Consider the following 17,268-nt stretch of genomic DNA (forward strand, 5'->3'; position numbering starts at 1 on the left):
TTTGAGCACTGCCTAGAAAAAACACAATTTTTCCCCATGACCAAATGAAACTAAACCTTGTCATTTATAAACCCAATGTATTATTTCTTCATTATAATGAGAATGTTATTTCATTTAAGAACCCATCTCACTATTATGACCATGACTGAGAATAATAATGCCATTTTGCGCAATCAATGAAATTACTTCCACTTTACCATTTCAGCCATGTTGCAAGCAATTTTTTAAATTTCTGCTGTCCCTTGGAACCATAAAAAAGGTTTCCTAAAACTATGTGAAAAGCAGCATGTTATATTCACCAATTCCCTCTCTTTGTGTATGGTGTGTGTGTGTGTTTCTCTTGCTTTTTCACCAGGCTATTGAGTCTCCTTTTGAGGGTGATCTGAGTGTAGCCGAGGACTTTTTCGTGTCTAACCCTGGAATGGAGTCCATCAGCTTCATCCTGCATGGAGCCACCAGCCTGCCCCCCCAGAGTGACGGGGGGGTTCCTCAGCCGTTTGCCATTTTGTGAGTAACACCCCTGCTGTTTGATTTGTCTCCCCCTTAAACAACTACATATATACACAAAGACAAAGACAAATGCAAGATTTTTTGTTGTTGGTATTTAAAATGAAATGGCAGTATTCTGAGTTGGATTATGCGATACAAGTCTCTGCACTTGATGTTTCAAAGGGAGCGTGACCAACCTGTCCTGTAGGGCTTTTAGAAGAGTGAGCAGAGGTGGAGAAGTTGCATGCCACGTTTGGCAATCTACACATGCTTGGGTAACCCCATGAACATTGGGGTAGAGTGCTCCAGCCCAGGCATGTGCACACAGACATGAATGATTCAAAACACAGTTTTTACTGTATTGAATGCGCCCTGTATAGGGCAACTGTTGTCGATTGTTATTTAAATCGTTTTTGATGTTATGGTTTTTTATTTAAAGTTTGAGGGTCTTATCATCAACAGTCAAAAGCTCGATCATGTAACCACAGTTCACTTGAGATTGTTTTGTTTGAAGGTTGACGAGAAACCTCTGAATTGCTGTTTGACCTTGAACAACTCCCAAATCCAAGTTTGCTTGGAAGTATACTGGGCAATAACTCCAATTGACCACATAATGACCCATGTGCTGGCTCAGAGAATCCTCTGATATTGTATCTCCCCTATTGAAGTATGCGGGTAATGGCTAGCTCTTCTTCTTTAGGGACATAATTTGGAGTGCCATGGGCTCTACCAAAGAGAAAGATACTGTGCTAATGTTTCCTTGGGTTTTGATCTATTGCCCAAATAATGAGATCCCTATGAATAATAAATACAATCGTTCTGCATGACCTTGTGGGGAAAGTAAAGTAGCCCGACGTTGGAAAGAGGTAGACAAAGAGATGGAAAGATATTTAACAGAAGAGATCTTGAAAATGTCAATGTGTAGTGAGGGTTGAGTATTAGCTGTGCTGCCACTGTAGTGTCCGTCTAAAATCCCTCCCGTCCATTTCTGTTAAGTGCACAAAAATAATTTTCTTGATTAGCAGTCCCTTCCAGACCAACACCCTCGCTCTATGTTCTTCCCTCCCACTGTGGAGAAGGGGGCTGGACTTTGCAGAGCCAGACACAGTCAGGGCATGGCAGCTTCAGAGGAGCACAGCCACTTCAAATGGAATCCAAGGGGTTTTCGTACGGTCATACATTTTTCATCTGCAGCTGGCTTTGAGGCAGGAGAGGGGGCGCATCATCCGGGCTCCAATCGAAGGCTTCTAACAAACCTGATGGGCACTCAGAGACAACAGAGAGGCAGACGGGGGGGAAGGGTATTATGGTTGAGGGGGGAAAAAACAATCCTTTATTTACGAAAGATAAACAAGGACCTATGTCTGAGTCAGAAGTGGGATGTTTGTGTGCCTAAAGCCGAAATGAGAATCCAGATGTGCAGCTTTCAGACGATGGACGCTAGAATGTATTTAATTGATCTGGTGTATATTCTGTTGGTTTAAATTATATATAATACTCTTATATATTTATTTGCATGTTCAGGCATTATAATATTCTATAAAGCTAACCTACCAGGATTAAACTGAAAGACAAACAAACTTTTGATCCACTTTGATGTCACGTTGAAGAGGTTTAAATCTGAATCATTTGAATCAATGCACTGCTCATAAGTTATTTAAATCATATCGGAATTTTCACTTTGTGCTGGTCCTGCTGTTTCTTATCCACTACTCATATAATATTTGTTTATTTTATGAATTCTATTACAAATATTCATTATTTATATCTTGCTTTTTATTATTCTATAAATGTTCTTACATACGCTGGTTTGATTAAAAAAAAAAAAATAACGCATGAAGTAATGTCGCATATGAATCTACAACAGCAGCAACTCATTAGGACTAGGATTAATAATTAATGGACTCAAGATTTAGAGGGTCAAAAATGAATATGCCACCCCCCAAAGCCTCAGTGATGGACCCCAGCTACCCACCTTATTGAACGAAAAAAGGGAACTCGAGACGAATTTAAACCTCCTCAAAACTATAGTCCACATGACCACAAGACCGAGGTTCATCAGAAAGATGACCATGATTTGTATGAAGAACGTCCAGGCTAAACCGGCGGGCCCTGCATAGTGGAAGCCCCCTCCTTCCCCTCCCCAGCAGCACACAGGGAGCTCCACAGAGTGGCTGCAAATTTAATGACTGATTTCCTGGCACTGCTGGATCCTCTGGGTACGGAGCCTTCCTGGACGCTAATGCTGGCTGACATCTCTGTCCTTTTTTAAACAACCAGAATGATCAAATATCATTCTGGATAGGGAAAAGCAAAGGAAAAAAACTCTGCTCTATTGTCTTTATAGAATAGGCTCTAGAATTTAACCTACTGCAAACCTAAGGTTGATAAAGTAACTCTCTGATGTATGTATGACCATGAAAATATATACATAATCCTCTGATTATATGGCCATATCCAAATTCATCTCCAAATTACTCTAGTGTTTTTGGTTACTCGTGTGAGATGTGACATTGGTAGGTGCTATGAAGTGCTCTGAGTGTGACTTTGACCAGAGTGTTTTTCTGAAGTGTCATTGATACAAAAAAAGTTGTCATTGATACAATTTTCTTTTCTAATTTTAGAGATTCCCACAGAATAGGCTTGCTTCCACCTGCTGTCACAGACTTGAATTTGTTGAATCCAGAATGCTCTACACACGTATTACAGACAATTGGAGCATGAACGTTAAACTTTGAAAAGGGGCTGTCAGATGGTTTTACAGACTGCTATGTCATATAGTACCACTGTAAAACTAGCTGGGTTTGATTCTTCTACATAGTTGTGGCAGGACTGTAGATGTCCTTTCATGTATTATTTATGGGAAAAATGGAGGATTCGTCTTCCACTGTCAGTAAAGTAGTGAATGTCAACCTGGCAGTTCTTTGTAGACATGCCATGGGATTTCTAGAGTATCAGCTGAGACTTGTGCTGTGTTGCTGGTAACCTGCGGAAGTTCCCCCCAGGACTGTGCCTCAGAGGTAGGAGGTGGGAATAGGATCACTCTAACTTCCGGATATAGTTTGTGTGCACATTAAAATTCATTTCTAGTCCTGGATTGGTACAGGTAGTCCTGTAACACAACCCCCTCATTCACGAATCACGCTCAATCATTTCCTGATATGGTTTTGGGGTTCAATGTCTGTTAATCCCCGTGTAAGAGCCTGCTGTTTTAACAGTTTGAGTATTAGTTTGGGAATTTGTATATTTATGGGGGTGGGACAGTTTTTCTTGTAAGGGGGCTGGGTTTACTGTCTATGTATTTGCTAAGGAGATTGCATGTGTTCGGTCTCAAAGGTTGGTTATTGCTGTGACTTCGTGACGAGGGTCAGGAGACACATGTGGTACCCTGCTTTCAGGGATTAGGTCTCTAAGGGAGAGGGGAGAGCGTGCGTGTTTGATTGAACTGTTCAAAGGTTTAAGACAATGAAGGGGTGTATATGTGATTAGCCAGGCATTTTGAGCCGGATTCGTGTGTGTGCACGTGTGTGCATTGTTTAACTACTTGTAAGGTCAACATTGTTATCTTAAGGGTGAGGTAGAACAAGGAGGCTCCAGATAAAATGTGACCCTCCTGGAATGCTAAATAGCTCAGTTAAGTTCAGTTGTGTGTGCATTGTGAAAGAGCTAGAAAATCCCCATGGCAAAGAACCCATTTTCTTCTCCTTCACATATCTAACACTGTATTGTTCCAGAACGTGCCCCCCATAAGCAGAAGAGATACTATCGCTGCTTACATTAAATTAAGTCATTTAGCAGACGCTCTTATCCAGAGCGACTTACAGTAAGTACAGGGACATTCCCCCGAGGCAAGTAGGGTGAAGTGCCTTGCCCAAGGATGCGACGTCATTCGACACGGCCGGGGAATCGAACCAGCAACCTTCTGATTAATAGCCCGACTCCCTAACCGCTCAGCCATCTGACCCCTTGTGTGCATATGTGCAGGAAGAGAGCAGTGGATGAGGACCACGGGCGGAGGAGTCAGGGTGTGACCCGCTGCACCCTGCAGCCCACACACTGCCCCTCCTGGGAGGAGAAGCTCAGCCTGGAGCTGCCGGAGAAGCAGGCACGCGGGGACGGTGAGCTGCCAAAGAGCAACACCACCAAATAGGATCAGATTATTGGGTAATGTTGTGTGGGCCTGGGCTCGGTCTATGAATTACAGAGGACAAAGCGTTCAGCCAACAGCCGAATGACAATGATCCGTTTGCGCAATACATGACTGGCCAGGTTATTTTTGTAGGCAATATAAGAATGCTTGTCACCTGATGTTGAACAGCACACGTCAGAAGAATGGCGCGACATTTGGATATCTGAGTTACATCTGCGTCTAACATTTATATACCCTTTTCAAAAGACAAACCAGTTCACTTTTAGTGTTGAGGGAGTGGGAGGGCATAGCTCAGTGGTTATAGCACTTGACCTCAGATCAAGAAGTCGAAGGTCCATATCCCCCCTGCTCTGTTTGTCGCTTTGGATAAAAGTGCAAACTAAAACAGGAAAAAACTGGCTTGAAAGAGGGACGTATTCATGGTCTGGGAGTCAATACTTAAACAAGTGTTGTTCCTCACAGCGTGGAATCTTGTGCTGTTGTTTGGCCTGTTATCTGTGATGCAATGTCACAACCCACAAGCAGGGAGTCTGCAAAAGAAAAGCAACTAAAATAGCATGGTGCTCCTCAGAATCATTGAGCTACAAGTCCCACAGGAGTCTTGCGTGTTGGTTACAAAGAGTCCTTGCTACTAAAGATGAACAAATCTTCAGTGTTTATTTCAAGCGCAACCTATCCATACTCTTTCTTTTTACAGTCAGACTATTTCCTGTTATCCATGTTTATCCAAGCCCAGCTCCTGCCACACCTCTTTCATTTATAATTATTGTACAGTGCAGCTGTAGCTGTAAGTGTGCCATCTATGAGACTTTAGGTATCATTGTAGCAATTACCTGTGGATATTTTGAAAGATACACTGTCAGATTATACATGTCCTTCCAAACCAGTGTTAACTTTCATCTAAGCCCAACACCTCATGTAGGAAGCAAAAGTGATTTGTTCTCGCTCTGCCTTTGTAGTCCTCAATAACTGTAAGAAGAATGTAGATTTGGGTAAAAAAAAAAGGAAAGAAAAAATGGGGCATACTTCTGAGCCATTGTTGCACCTGACTAGCCACTGTCTGAATAGAATGTCTAATAGAACATGCTTTTTTCCCTCCGCTTTGGAGAAAACGATTGACGGGGAAAATCTATGTGTGTGAAATTGCTTTGCCTCGATCTGCTCGTCAGCACAGAGAAAGGCCTCTGTTTTGATGATAATTGTTGAGCGTGGGTCTGATTATTCCAGCAGTGTGGTTCGTGCCTGTTAAGTGACAGAATAATTACACACAGAGCTTAACGGTTCTCTCAAAGAGTGGAGGGGAAAGAATGATTGCAGGAGATGTGGAGAGAATACTGATGGTGCACCGGGGAGAGGCAGGGCAACACTGCAGACACCAAACTCCCTCTCTTTGTTTGAGCTCCTGTTTTATTTGACCACGGCTGTCTCCTCCCATTTGCGGTAAAGCAAGCCCATTGGAGGACAGCCTAGTCACGGGTTACTGTTGACTGATGGGAGGTCTTGGTATAATGGATTTCAACTGTTGCTAAGGCATGTGGAATGGTTACTTGTCCATTGCTGTAGTTCATTGGCTCTCTGTCCTCAGCTGCTTAACGCCAGGAGACGGGGAGGAATGTGCAGAGAGTGTGATGTCTCAGAATCACCTTGCCAGGCTGTCCTCCCCACCAGCTGCTGTGTGAGGTGTTGACGGGATCCATTTCTAATAGAGATGGAAGCGTCAGCTTCTGATTGGTCTGTACTTGACATGCCCAAATCCTGGGCATGCTGGGAACTGTGTCAGTGCTGCTGTCTGCACTTTGTTTAAGAGGAACAATAAGACAAGGCCAGGGTTCATCTTTAGTTCAGAGCTTATGTAGAAGTTAAACTATTTTGACACTGTGGAGTAAGTGCGTTGCTCGAAGCTGTTAAATGAGCTTTCTCTACTGCCAGCCTGCGTTCATACACACTATGATAGGCTCTCTGGGCTTTAGCCCCAGAATGTTGTTTCCCGAGAACATGCCTCTAAAGTACATATGTATTTCATGGAATTTCATAACCCTTTTAATGTTTTCAATTAAACCAGAATTATTTTTTTATTTTTTTGTGTTAATATCTTTGTATGCTCTTTAATGATCTGCAGTGGTGGTCCTTAATGTGGCTGACAGCCGAACCAAGGAGATTCTGGCTCACTACCGCCTCCCTGTAGTCCATCTCCAGCCCTTCCACCATTACCACCTGGAGCTAGTGCAGGTGAGCCCTTCCACCATTACCACCTGGAGCTAGTGCAGGTGAGCCCTTCCACCCACCCGCCCACTACTCCACCCACCCACCCATCCATCCATGCATCCACCCACCCACCCATCCATCCATGCATCCAGCCACCCATCCATCCATGCATCCAGCCATCCATCCATCTATCCATCCATCCATTCCATGTTTACACAGAAGCCTTTTCTCTACATTTTCTGTTATATTTCAGGAGAACAGGCATCGCCCTTCAAAATAAAACTGTTTCCTGTCTGCTCACCATTCTTCCTGTCAGGCCCTCTGAGTGTTATGGAAACCAATGAACACGTCTTCATGTCCCGTAGATGAGCTGAAAGGATATCAGACTCCTGCTGCTGGCAATCAGCACTTATCCCCCTCTAACCTTTCTAGTCTGCTACCCTCTCCTTGCTACCCAGTTTAAATTTAGGCTCACCTCAGACCACACAGCATCATTATGTCTAGCTGGAGGAACAGGAAGGGAGCCCCTGGCTGTGTATGTGATTCCGGGAGAGCTCATGGTGCAGGCTCTGTGGAACAGTGTGAGGATGGGTTACCTGGAACTGTTGGTATTGAGTATGGAGGACTGCCCCAGGCATAATCCATCAAAAGGGAGTTGTTTGCACTGTGGGAATAGACATGAATAATCCATGTTCTCTTTACCCTTCTCAAAGCATCAGATGCCGTATATGAGGTATCCTAGCACTTCCACTGGTGTCGGCTGTACGTATTGTCTATCTATTTGAATCTGTCGGTATTTTTTCAAAGGTTCATTTGTTTTTGCCTGACATTTATACCCACCTTTGCATGTCTGGAAGATACAAAACAGCTTTGCAATCTTCAAATCAGCCTCATTCTGAAGGTCATTTTGCAGTGCTTGTTTTTGTGAGACCAAATTCATTTCTCTCCATCCATTACAAATGCCTGCAGCCCATCTGACTTACGATTAAATATTGATTTTATGTAGACATTCACAGTTCTCCAGTCTTGTTCAGTGTACTATGGATAGGTTTAAAGCAGTTCCGAAGAAGACATACACCATGGGCCAGGGTCTAGTTTAGCTGTCAACCTACAATTGGAGCACACTTGCTGATTACACTGATAAATACACAAATACATCATATAGGAGAGCAAGTTGCTTCTACCAAGCTTGAATCTGCCCTTTAGGACTCAGTGTCTGGTTGGAGTTTACTGAGGACTGGGTGACTGTGTGAGTTCACACTAGATTGCCTGTCTCTGATACAATACCATCCACACTGCTTCTAACAACCGCCTTGGAAAATCAAATAATAAATTATTCATCGCTCTCTCAATGTTAGTAATACCATAGGCAATAATACCATTACATTGTTATTCCTATATTACTAACACACTGGTTAACGATTTCCCCCCCAAAATTCTGCCACACATATTTATTGGATTTAGGATAATGTTTGAGACTGGGAATCAATGCTCAGAGTAAGATAATACTTGATTAATCCCCAGGGAGGGACATTTGTGGAAAATAATAAGAGTAAGACTGGAATAAGATGTAAAACTGTGCCGTGGATGAGATGTCCGGTAGATATGGGTTTTCCTGGCTGGAATTTGACATCACAACGTGTAAACAGCTGGGTTGATGGATGGAGCAGGCTTTGGGGGCTCCCTGACTAGCTGCTGTTTATGGTGGCTATAAAAATTGATCTGTGAAGTGTTGTTTTAATGGAAGACACTCTGGAGAGCTCTGAGCTGTAATCACTTTGTATGTGGATCTGAGGTACCTGTCCCAACTCTTCATGGACGGTTGTATTCAGGCCATCAACTAGATATTTCCTGCTTGATGACCGTATGGTAAATTCTGATAAGAACAGAACCCTTTTCCCTGTTGTAATTGAGACCTACTGAATGAGCAAATCCCATTGTCATTGCAGACTACCAGGTCTGTTCCACATGGAGTAAACCTCTATGTTACTGTGGTCCGTAAGCTCAACACCCTGCCTCGACAACCTCACTTCTCCTTCACCGGGTTTGAGGTAAGGATATGTTTGGTCTAGTCGAGGCCATTCCACTCCTGTCTAGTCTAGTCCAGTATGTGGAAAACGATTGTTAAACCTTTTTCATATTGATTGCTTCACAACAGTTCCAAATGGTTTGAACTATATTTCAAATGAATGGACTACTGTACAAAAATGCAATGATATAATATGATATGACTAGATGACTAAATGGATTCATGAATGTATGATGAGGAAAAACCTTTTGATGAAATGAGATATTAGAGATCCAATCTCAGTTTTCCTATTTCCGAGAACCATGGCAATTAAATAAACTGTATGAAACTAAAATGCTAACTTAATCAAGCCCAGGGAAAATGTCCTATTAACTGAACCTGTTCAATGATCTCCTTCATGGCAGGAGGTATTGAATAGCCCATGGGTTTAAATGCCGGTGCATGGAGCTGCATCACTTATCTATCTGAAAGATGTGCTGCTACAGATTTGGCAGTGCAGGGGATTATGTCCACCTCCCTCCCTCCCTCCCTCCCTCCCTCCCTCCCTCCCTCCCTCCCTCCCTCCCTCCCTCCCTCCCTCCCTCCCTCCCTCCCTCCCTCCCTCCCTCCCTCCTCCCCTCCCCTCCCCTCCCTCCCTCTATCCCTCCCTACAACCCTCCAGTAAGTCTCTCCTGGTTCTAGGTGCTTCTGCAGGCGATGGAGAACCCCTTAAAGGAGCCTGTTGGTCCTCTGTTTTCTGTAGCCCGCATCGTGCCTGACTACCACTCCTACAGGTCAGTGAGAAACGGACCATTCTACGGGAGTAGCAGATAATTCAATATGTTCTGCCTGTGGGTTGTCTTGGCGGGGCTGGGGTGGGGTGGGGCCAGGGGCTGGGGCTGGGGGCTCCCCACAGAGAGGGCAGAGTGATGTCAGCATGACTACATCCTGTTACATACTAATGCACCTCAGGTCCATGACATCAATTAACAGAAACAAAGGAGAAGTGTCCCTCTCATTGGAGGCTAAAAATAGAGTGCTAAAAGCATGTGTGTGCAGGCTGTGTGGGGGTGGGGTCTGTGTGTGTGCATTGAGATGGACAGCCATTACCGATTAGACCCGTTTTCAGGGTTTAGAAAAAGCCGCCCAGTAAGTGCCTGCTTGTGACATTTAGTCACTATGGACTACACCTAATGCTTTCGGGTTAATTCTAGATTTTCTTTTCCTTTAAGATCTTTACACCATCATCGGCATCTAATTGTGTCCTTAACATGTGCTTTGTGCAGCAACCTTAGCTAAAATCCTGCTGCACAAAGGCTATGGTTAGAAAAAGCTAGACATCCAAGATCATTTATATAGGGGGAGTCAGATGGCTGAACGGTGAGGGAGTCCGGCTAGTAATCTGAAGGTTGCCAGTTAGATTCCCAGCCGTGCCAAATGATGTTGTGTCCTTGGGCAAGGTAAGTACAGGAATGTCCCTGTACTTACTGTAAGTCGCTCTGGATAATAGCGTCTGCTAAATGACTAAATGTAAATGTAAATATATTCTAAGGTGAAGTATTATACAGAGTAGCAGGTTTTGTTAGTTATTTTGTACAAACCTGTGGCCTACATGCTCAGCTCAGTCAATATGTCTGTGCTCTACACTTACACCTAAACCATTGTTTGGTTCTCCTGAAAAGCCACTTGCCCATTTCTAATTGATTTGGGTCTGAACACAGGGTTCAGACTGGTAGCTGACTGGGTCGTTTATTTGTCTGTACGTGTGCGTGCATGCTTGAGTGTGTGTGTGTGTGCATGTGTGTGTGCATGTGTGTGTTCTGGACACAGGTGACATCTTCTTGTATGCATATTCTCAGCAGTCTCCCACACCTCCTCCCTTCTCTCTCTCTCTCTCTCTCTCTCTCTCTCTCTCTCTCTCTCTCTCTCTCTCTCTCTCTCTCTCTCTCTCTCTCTCTCTCTCTCTCTCTCTCTCTCTGTGTGTCTCTCTCTGTCTCTCTCTCATACTAGGCTTCTAATAATAGTGGAGCTGTTGCCAAGGCGTGATTGGAAGTGCGACTCAATGTTTTATTTATTTTTTCACTTAAATGGATTTTCTTGGCAGAACTGTAATCTTCAGGAAGCACGGTGGTCTCACACATTTTCCATGTTTTCATTTATCTCCTCCGTGGGCTGGAGTACGCATTGCCTTTTCCCATTATTCTAGAAATTGGGTGAGCAAATCTCCATTTGCAAAGTAGTCATGCTCCTATCAATCAAGAGAAGATCGAGAGAAAAAAAAAATATATATTTTTTTTTATTCCACTGTGATAAAAAAAAGTCTGAGTGTTCTTTTAAATGTTATTTTGAAGCGTTTTGTTTTCCAGGGATGCAATGCTCCTTCCCACTCCTCGAGCAGCGGGTATAGCTGTCACCACAGTCCACTTTCCACATCCTCCTGCGTCGACCTTCAGCCCTGCCCTTCTCTCCGCTCATGGCCGGCCTCAGGTATACTCCTTTTCTCCAGCATTGTCAATTAATGCGTCACCCCCCCCCCCCCCCCCAAAAAAAAGAATTACACAATCCACAAAGAGGTCATGAGAGGCCTAGCCTCCCTCCACAGTCCCAGTCCCTGTCTCCTGTCTCGGTGTTAGTGACTGTTAGCTGCTCTGTTTGTCAGAGGCTGGGGAAAGCATGGCTCTTTCCCAGGGTGTCGGTAGGGAAAGGGAATGTGGCAAAGCTGCATGTCTTCCTCCCTCTCTCAGAGCGCTCTGCTGCCACTCCCCATCACCGTCTGCCGTGCCACGCCGCGGCCACGAGCTCTCCCCTCAGGCATCTCTCAGCACACACACACACACGCCGACACACACACACACACACACCAACACACACACACACACCGACACACACCGACACACACACTGACACACACACACACACCGACACACACACCGACACACACACACACGACACACACATCGACACACACACACACCGACACACACACCGACACACACACTGACACACACACACACACACACACACAATGACACGCAGCTTGCTCCCAGACGCAGGGCCTCGAAAGAGAAATGTGTCACCCCTCTCTCCACGCCCAGCGCTAAAACGCTTCCCCTCCCTCCCCTCCCCCCCTCCCTCCCCTCCCCCCCTCCCTCCCCTCCCCCCCTCCACCCCCCGAGACCTCCGCTCTGCTTCCACTGATCGATCTGCTAAAGCACTCGCCTTCATTCATCTACCTATCCATCCGTCTTCCTGTCTACATCCCCTTCCAGTTATATCCTGTCGTTTTGGCCATTCAAGCTTCTGTCTCTGTCCGAAGAACATGCAAACTGTGCCGCTTTCAATATCCTATGATAGAACATAGGAGAGATCAAGTGATTATTCACATTCTCTGTCTTAGAATATCAATCATAGAGATAATCATAGAGATAATATTGACCGTGTTCCAAGAGCTTTGATTACATTTCTGTGCCCAGCATGTGAGCGTTACATACAGCGAGTAGGATCCCACCCTCTGATGTAAATCTCTCTGCATTGTAACATGCTCAGCCTGTTTGGATTCTGCTTGCCACTGCAGTTCTCCCTTAGCCCTTTCCTGAGATTGCTTTTTTCAAACCTGACTCACAAGGTGTATTGATCGCTGCACTGCACTAATTATCCTGCTTGGCCTTGCATGTCTCCATAGACCATTATCAGCCTTTGATCAGCATGTCCCGATGCCTACATTACAACGCTACAACAATACTGAAATGGTAATGAAGAGGTCTGTTGGATCTGGACCCGACCAGCATTTGCACAAGCTAGAACCAGATCCCCAGAATGTTTGACAAGAATAACAGACCAGCACCTGGTGTGTTTGTGTGTATGTGTTTTTCAATGCATGTGTGTGGTGCTTGTCACATGCTGAGTGTGTGTGTGTGTGTTATTCATGTGCGGGGGCGAAAGGACAGGTCTGAACGTCCTGCTCTCCCACCATCTGTGCTCACACAGGCGTGAGGTCACTTAGACTCTCCACACAGTCAAGCTCTCCATACTGCCATACCCACAGAGCCCACTCTCTACCTACGAGACCAGGCAGCATGGACAGACATGCGGGTTTCTCATAGTTTTTCATGCATTTTTCAAAAGTTCAAAATGAAATGTGGTTAAAACTGCACAGTTTTATTCAAACTGACTTTCATGCGTACGAGCTCCCTATCTCTAATGTTCGCTCAAACCCCCTCTCTATGTTCCGTTTTCTCCTCAACCCTAGTTCACCCCTTCTACTACGAGAACCAGCCCTCTTCTCTGGATTCTGTTCTATGGGTTTCTCCTTCTAAACTTTGACAAGACCCCTATTATATAACTCAGGAATGTGTTGTTTACTTCTCGTGACGTCTTTCTCTGAGACTAATCAAGAACATGATACAGCTGGACAGATAGTGGAGCCCAGACCTTGGCCTTCTTCCTGACTACTGGACTTTCTCTCGTACTCGCCTATATGACCTATAATCAATCATTTTTTGGCCACACCAAATTCTAAATAATTCTGAATACATTTGCATGATTAGAATGTCAGTGTGCTGGGTAATTGGCCTGCATAATTTGAATGGATTGGGAATCAATAAGGAGCTGAAGACCCAGTGTCACTGCTGACCTTTGTGTGTGCCCACACATGCTTCAGCCAATGACATTTCAGACCAGAGATTCCGGGAAGAACTGGGAAGCGTAAACAACACAACTTGCAAACCTCTGCCTTTCTCCAAACATTGGACTATAGAGTTTGCAGCAAGATAGAGATGGAGAGATTCAACCAAAATAGCCTGCATCAATATTTAAATCTCATGGTTAAACATTCAGACGGACTTAGTAAACTCTAATGAGCTGTAACATCTGTCTGCCCGGGGCACGTCCTGACCCCTGCTCACCCCTGTCCTGCACACAGCCTTGGAGCCTCACTGCCTCGAGCACCATCCTTTGCTCTGGCACCAGCTCATCCCCTCTCACCTGCAAGAGCGCGGCTTACTCCAGTGTGAGGACGCACACCATGGCGTCACTGCCATCTGCCAGCTCCTCCCAGCGCATCAGACAGGTGCTGGGCACACTCTCACCCCAGCTATGCCACAACAGCACCGCCCGAAGGGAACGGACAGGCTGTCCCAACTGTTGATCGCCACGCCCTCCGCACGCCATCTCACTCCCACCGTTACTCTTATTGTTTTAGGATAAGGCAGGGTTATTATTTCTGAACTGATGCCTGCCATAGTAGGAGTCAGAACATGAACCCTGGGTATTGGATGAGAGCCAGTAGTGTAGTGTAACGTGATAGTCTCTGTGGTGAGCCGCTGGGCTGACTCCTCCCCCCGTGTGTCTGCAGGTCTCCCTGGCAGGGTCTCCCGAGGAACAGCCTGTATGGAACCACTCCTTCCTCTTCCTGGAACGAGACTGCGCCACCATGTTCAGCGGTGCTGCTGCCCTGGTGCTGGAGTTCTACCCCACAACCAGCGGTAACCAAACGGCTCCCGTTGAGATCGACTCGACCCAAAGACACGACAATATCATTTATAAACAGAGAATTTGAATGGAACACACAGTACTTATGGCTAAATGTTCTGTTGGTGTACAACTCCTCCCTACCCAGTTTAGCTAGTGTTGATGTGTATTTTTTTGTGTGGCAGTTCATAATGCAGTGAGCTGGCACCTCCGGAGCCCCTTGGGCTTTTCCGCCCTGTCCCTGCACCCACAGCTCTACAGGAAGCTGATGTCAGAGAGGGGGCAGAGGGGGGTGAGGGTGGGGCAGCTGTCCCTGAGGGTGAGTGTGGAGAGGAGAGAGTTTAATTACATCTGTGTTTTTGTGTGCGTGTGGGCGCGCGTGTGTGTGTGTGTGCGCACGTGCTGTTCTGTGCTGTGTCCTTTTATAGCCTACATCTCTCCTCTCTCTGTGATGGAGGAACACTGTTATTCACCATTGTTTCAGACTGAATACGCTGGCTAGCAATCCATGGAGTCCCTTGTCACACAAGAGCAAATTTTAATTTATTTTTCTGTTGGTTTTGGTTCAGTTGTTCAGTGATTTCCCTTCAGTCTTGTGTACGTGCAAGCAGACAGTCTGTGTGAAGTATTTATGCAGTGTTGGTGTGGACATGCTGTCCCTGACTGTGATATTGTGTTCTTCCTCTGTGGTTCAGGGCAGCAAGCTCCAGACCACCATGGACTCCGCTCCCACGGTCAGCATAGTGCTACGTCTCATTGGCTCAGAGGTGCGAGGTCAAGTACCGTCACAACTCATCAAAACACTGATATATTGTTTAACTTTATTCATATGCGGCCTTGCTTGGTCAGTAAAATACATTGTAGATGTTTTGACATCATTATAACACACTTTGTACCTACACTCCTTATTGTTTTTAGGACAGATGGGGAGCTCTAGGGCTAACTCTTGTAAATACTTAGGCACCATGGAAAAGCCTTTTAAGCTTAGAAAAGTTCACAAAAAGACAATGAAAAAATTAGATTTAGTTAAAAGCAGATTTGGCGTTTCAAAGCTTTAGCCATGACATATACCAAGACCTTCACTAAGCTATATTGTGTGATAACAGAAGGTCTACTGTGTCCTCAAATCTCTATTCTCCTCAGCCTTATTTTCACACTCTGCTGCCTAGCTGGAAAGACACTACAGCTCCGCACAGATGCTATAAAATATGAAGTGCCGGCAGGCAGCTAGCCTGGAGAGGTGCTAAACTGACTTTATTGCCTTTTAATAATTACTATAAAGTATTATTATCTTAATGTAGCGCTCTTTATAGGCTCTGGGGGAGAGAGGGTGGTTTACTACTGTCGCTCAGCCAGTGGATTCATCTCCATCTGTCTGCCTGCGCCCTCTCTCCCCTACAAGGCCTGATTTATTGGCATGTTCGGCTATAACCATGCAATAGGAATTTTTCACAGTACAATAGTGTGTGTCTCACATATCTGGGTTTCACATGCTCATCAACAATACACTACTGTTCGTTCCCAAACAATGTGCGTAAGAGATATAAGAGAAGTTATTGTATGCACTCATATTGACAATGCATTTTATAATTTAAAGGTTTTACAATATATAGCATTTCTTGTACTTAACAAAAAAAATATGGAACACAGATGGCTAGAGTCCCAATCAAATCTGCCCTTGTGACACACTGAAGCCCATTACTTGAGGCACGTTCCGAGGTGTATATGCACCATACATGTTCCCTATTCAGTAGTTAAATGTAAAGCTCATATATTCAATCTAACATTCCTCTCTAATTAGCACTAACATGAAAGGGTGCCCCCTCATTTTTTCTCATTTGCATTGAGATAATGGGGCGCACGAGAGCCGGGTAGAAATATCCGTCTGTCATCACTGAGGGGAGGAGGGCTGTGATTGTGGTCTGGGTGCTGTGGTGTTGATTATCACTGAGCTGGGGTTCGGAGGTTGAGATTACATACTGGCTGGTGTGAAGTGAACAAAGAGACTGGAGGTTCCAGACAAGACAAACCGACACCCGACAAAAAAACTGGAGAACACAGAAGTCACTGTCTTTGACAGTTGATGATGGATATTTTCTTTGTTTTTGCTTGTTTGAAATTGCTCTCATCCGATAGATGAAATGTGTATGTTAGATTTATTTAATTATCTCATGATAAATGACAGACTTGGTGAAAGATCTCAAGCAACTATCGATGATTTATGGCAACATTTATGCATGAGGCTGTGATGGAGGACTTTCTAACAGCTGTGTGATCTGGAAATGGGGGTTGGGGGACACAGGTTAGTAGTGGAAAAACGAGAGAGAGAGAGAGAGATTAGGTTTGGGGGGGCAGGGTGATACATTATTCACAAGCTGGTGGAGGGGGCCTTAAGTGCCAAATTAATTTGTTTTCTCTTTCCAGTTGGACGGCAAAATAAATGCGCGCTTCCATTCATGTCGTTAAGTGCCGCGGATTCATTCAGACGAGTGTTATTGCAATGGCAGAGCAACACGGTTGTACTGATGCCGGCCGGCCTGGTGGGTGGGTGGAAGCTGGGTAATTATCTCTGGCTCCTGCGATGGCCGTGATTGCGACTGTTAGCCGAGGGGGCCGAGACCACTGCAGGTGTCTGTCTGCCTGCCTGCCTGTCTGGGTGTGTTTGTCCGTGCCTGTCCTTGGATGTGCTCGACCCCTGTGATGGTGGGTGGATACCTGCAGCCCACACACAGTTGGAGTGTTCAAATGGAACTCGTGGCATTGGCCCAGGGTAATGTGAAGTCTACGCAGTGCCCACACACATCATAACCTGCATTTCATTAAAGGAAAACAATCCAACATTGATCCATAAAAAATGTTAATTTACATCATAAACTTAAACTTACCACATATACACAAAATAAAGGAAGTACAGAGTTCTTATTAACAGAAATTAATCAAAATAATA

The 17,268-nt window shown here is 45.0% G+C and overlaps 1 protein-coding gene across 1 annotated transcript in view; it reads left to right on the plus strand.

Moving 5' to 3' along the window:
* The first annotated feature begins 421 nt into the window (after nt 1–421).
* Nucleotides 422–17,268, plus strand: part of ccdc33 (coiled-coil domain containing 33) — a 34,145-nt gene continuing 17,298 nt past the window's right edge. Inside the window, exons 1-9 of the mRNA XM_067233904.1 lie at nt 422–507; nt 4,474–4,607; nt 6,759–6,868; nt 8,794–8,895; nt 9,555–9,646; nt 11,219–11,339; nt 14,206–14,335; nt 14,507–14,640; nt 15,017–15,088. Coding sequence (XP_067090005.1) covers nt 422–507; nt 4,474–4,607; nt 6,759–6,868; nt 8,794–8,895; nt 9,555–9,646; nt 11,219–11,339; nt 14,206–14,335; nt 14,507–14,640; nt 15,017–15,088 — 981 coding nt within the window. The remainder of the gene's footprint in view (nt 508–4,473; nt 4,608–6,758; nt 6,869–8,793; nt 8,896–9,554; nt 9,647–11,218; nt 11,340–14,205; nt 14,336–14,506; nt 14,641–15,016; nt 15,089–17,268) is intronic.

This window comes from Osmerus mordax, chromosome 4 (genome assembly GCF_038355195.1).
Source record: "Osmerus mordax isolate fOsmMor3 chromosome 4, fOsmMor3.pri, whole genome shotgun sequence".
NCBI lineage: Eukaryota > Metazoa > Chordata > Actinopteri > Osmeriformes > Osmeridae > Osmerus > Osmerus mordax.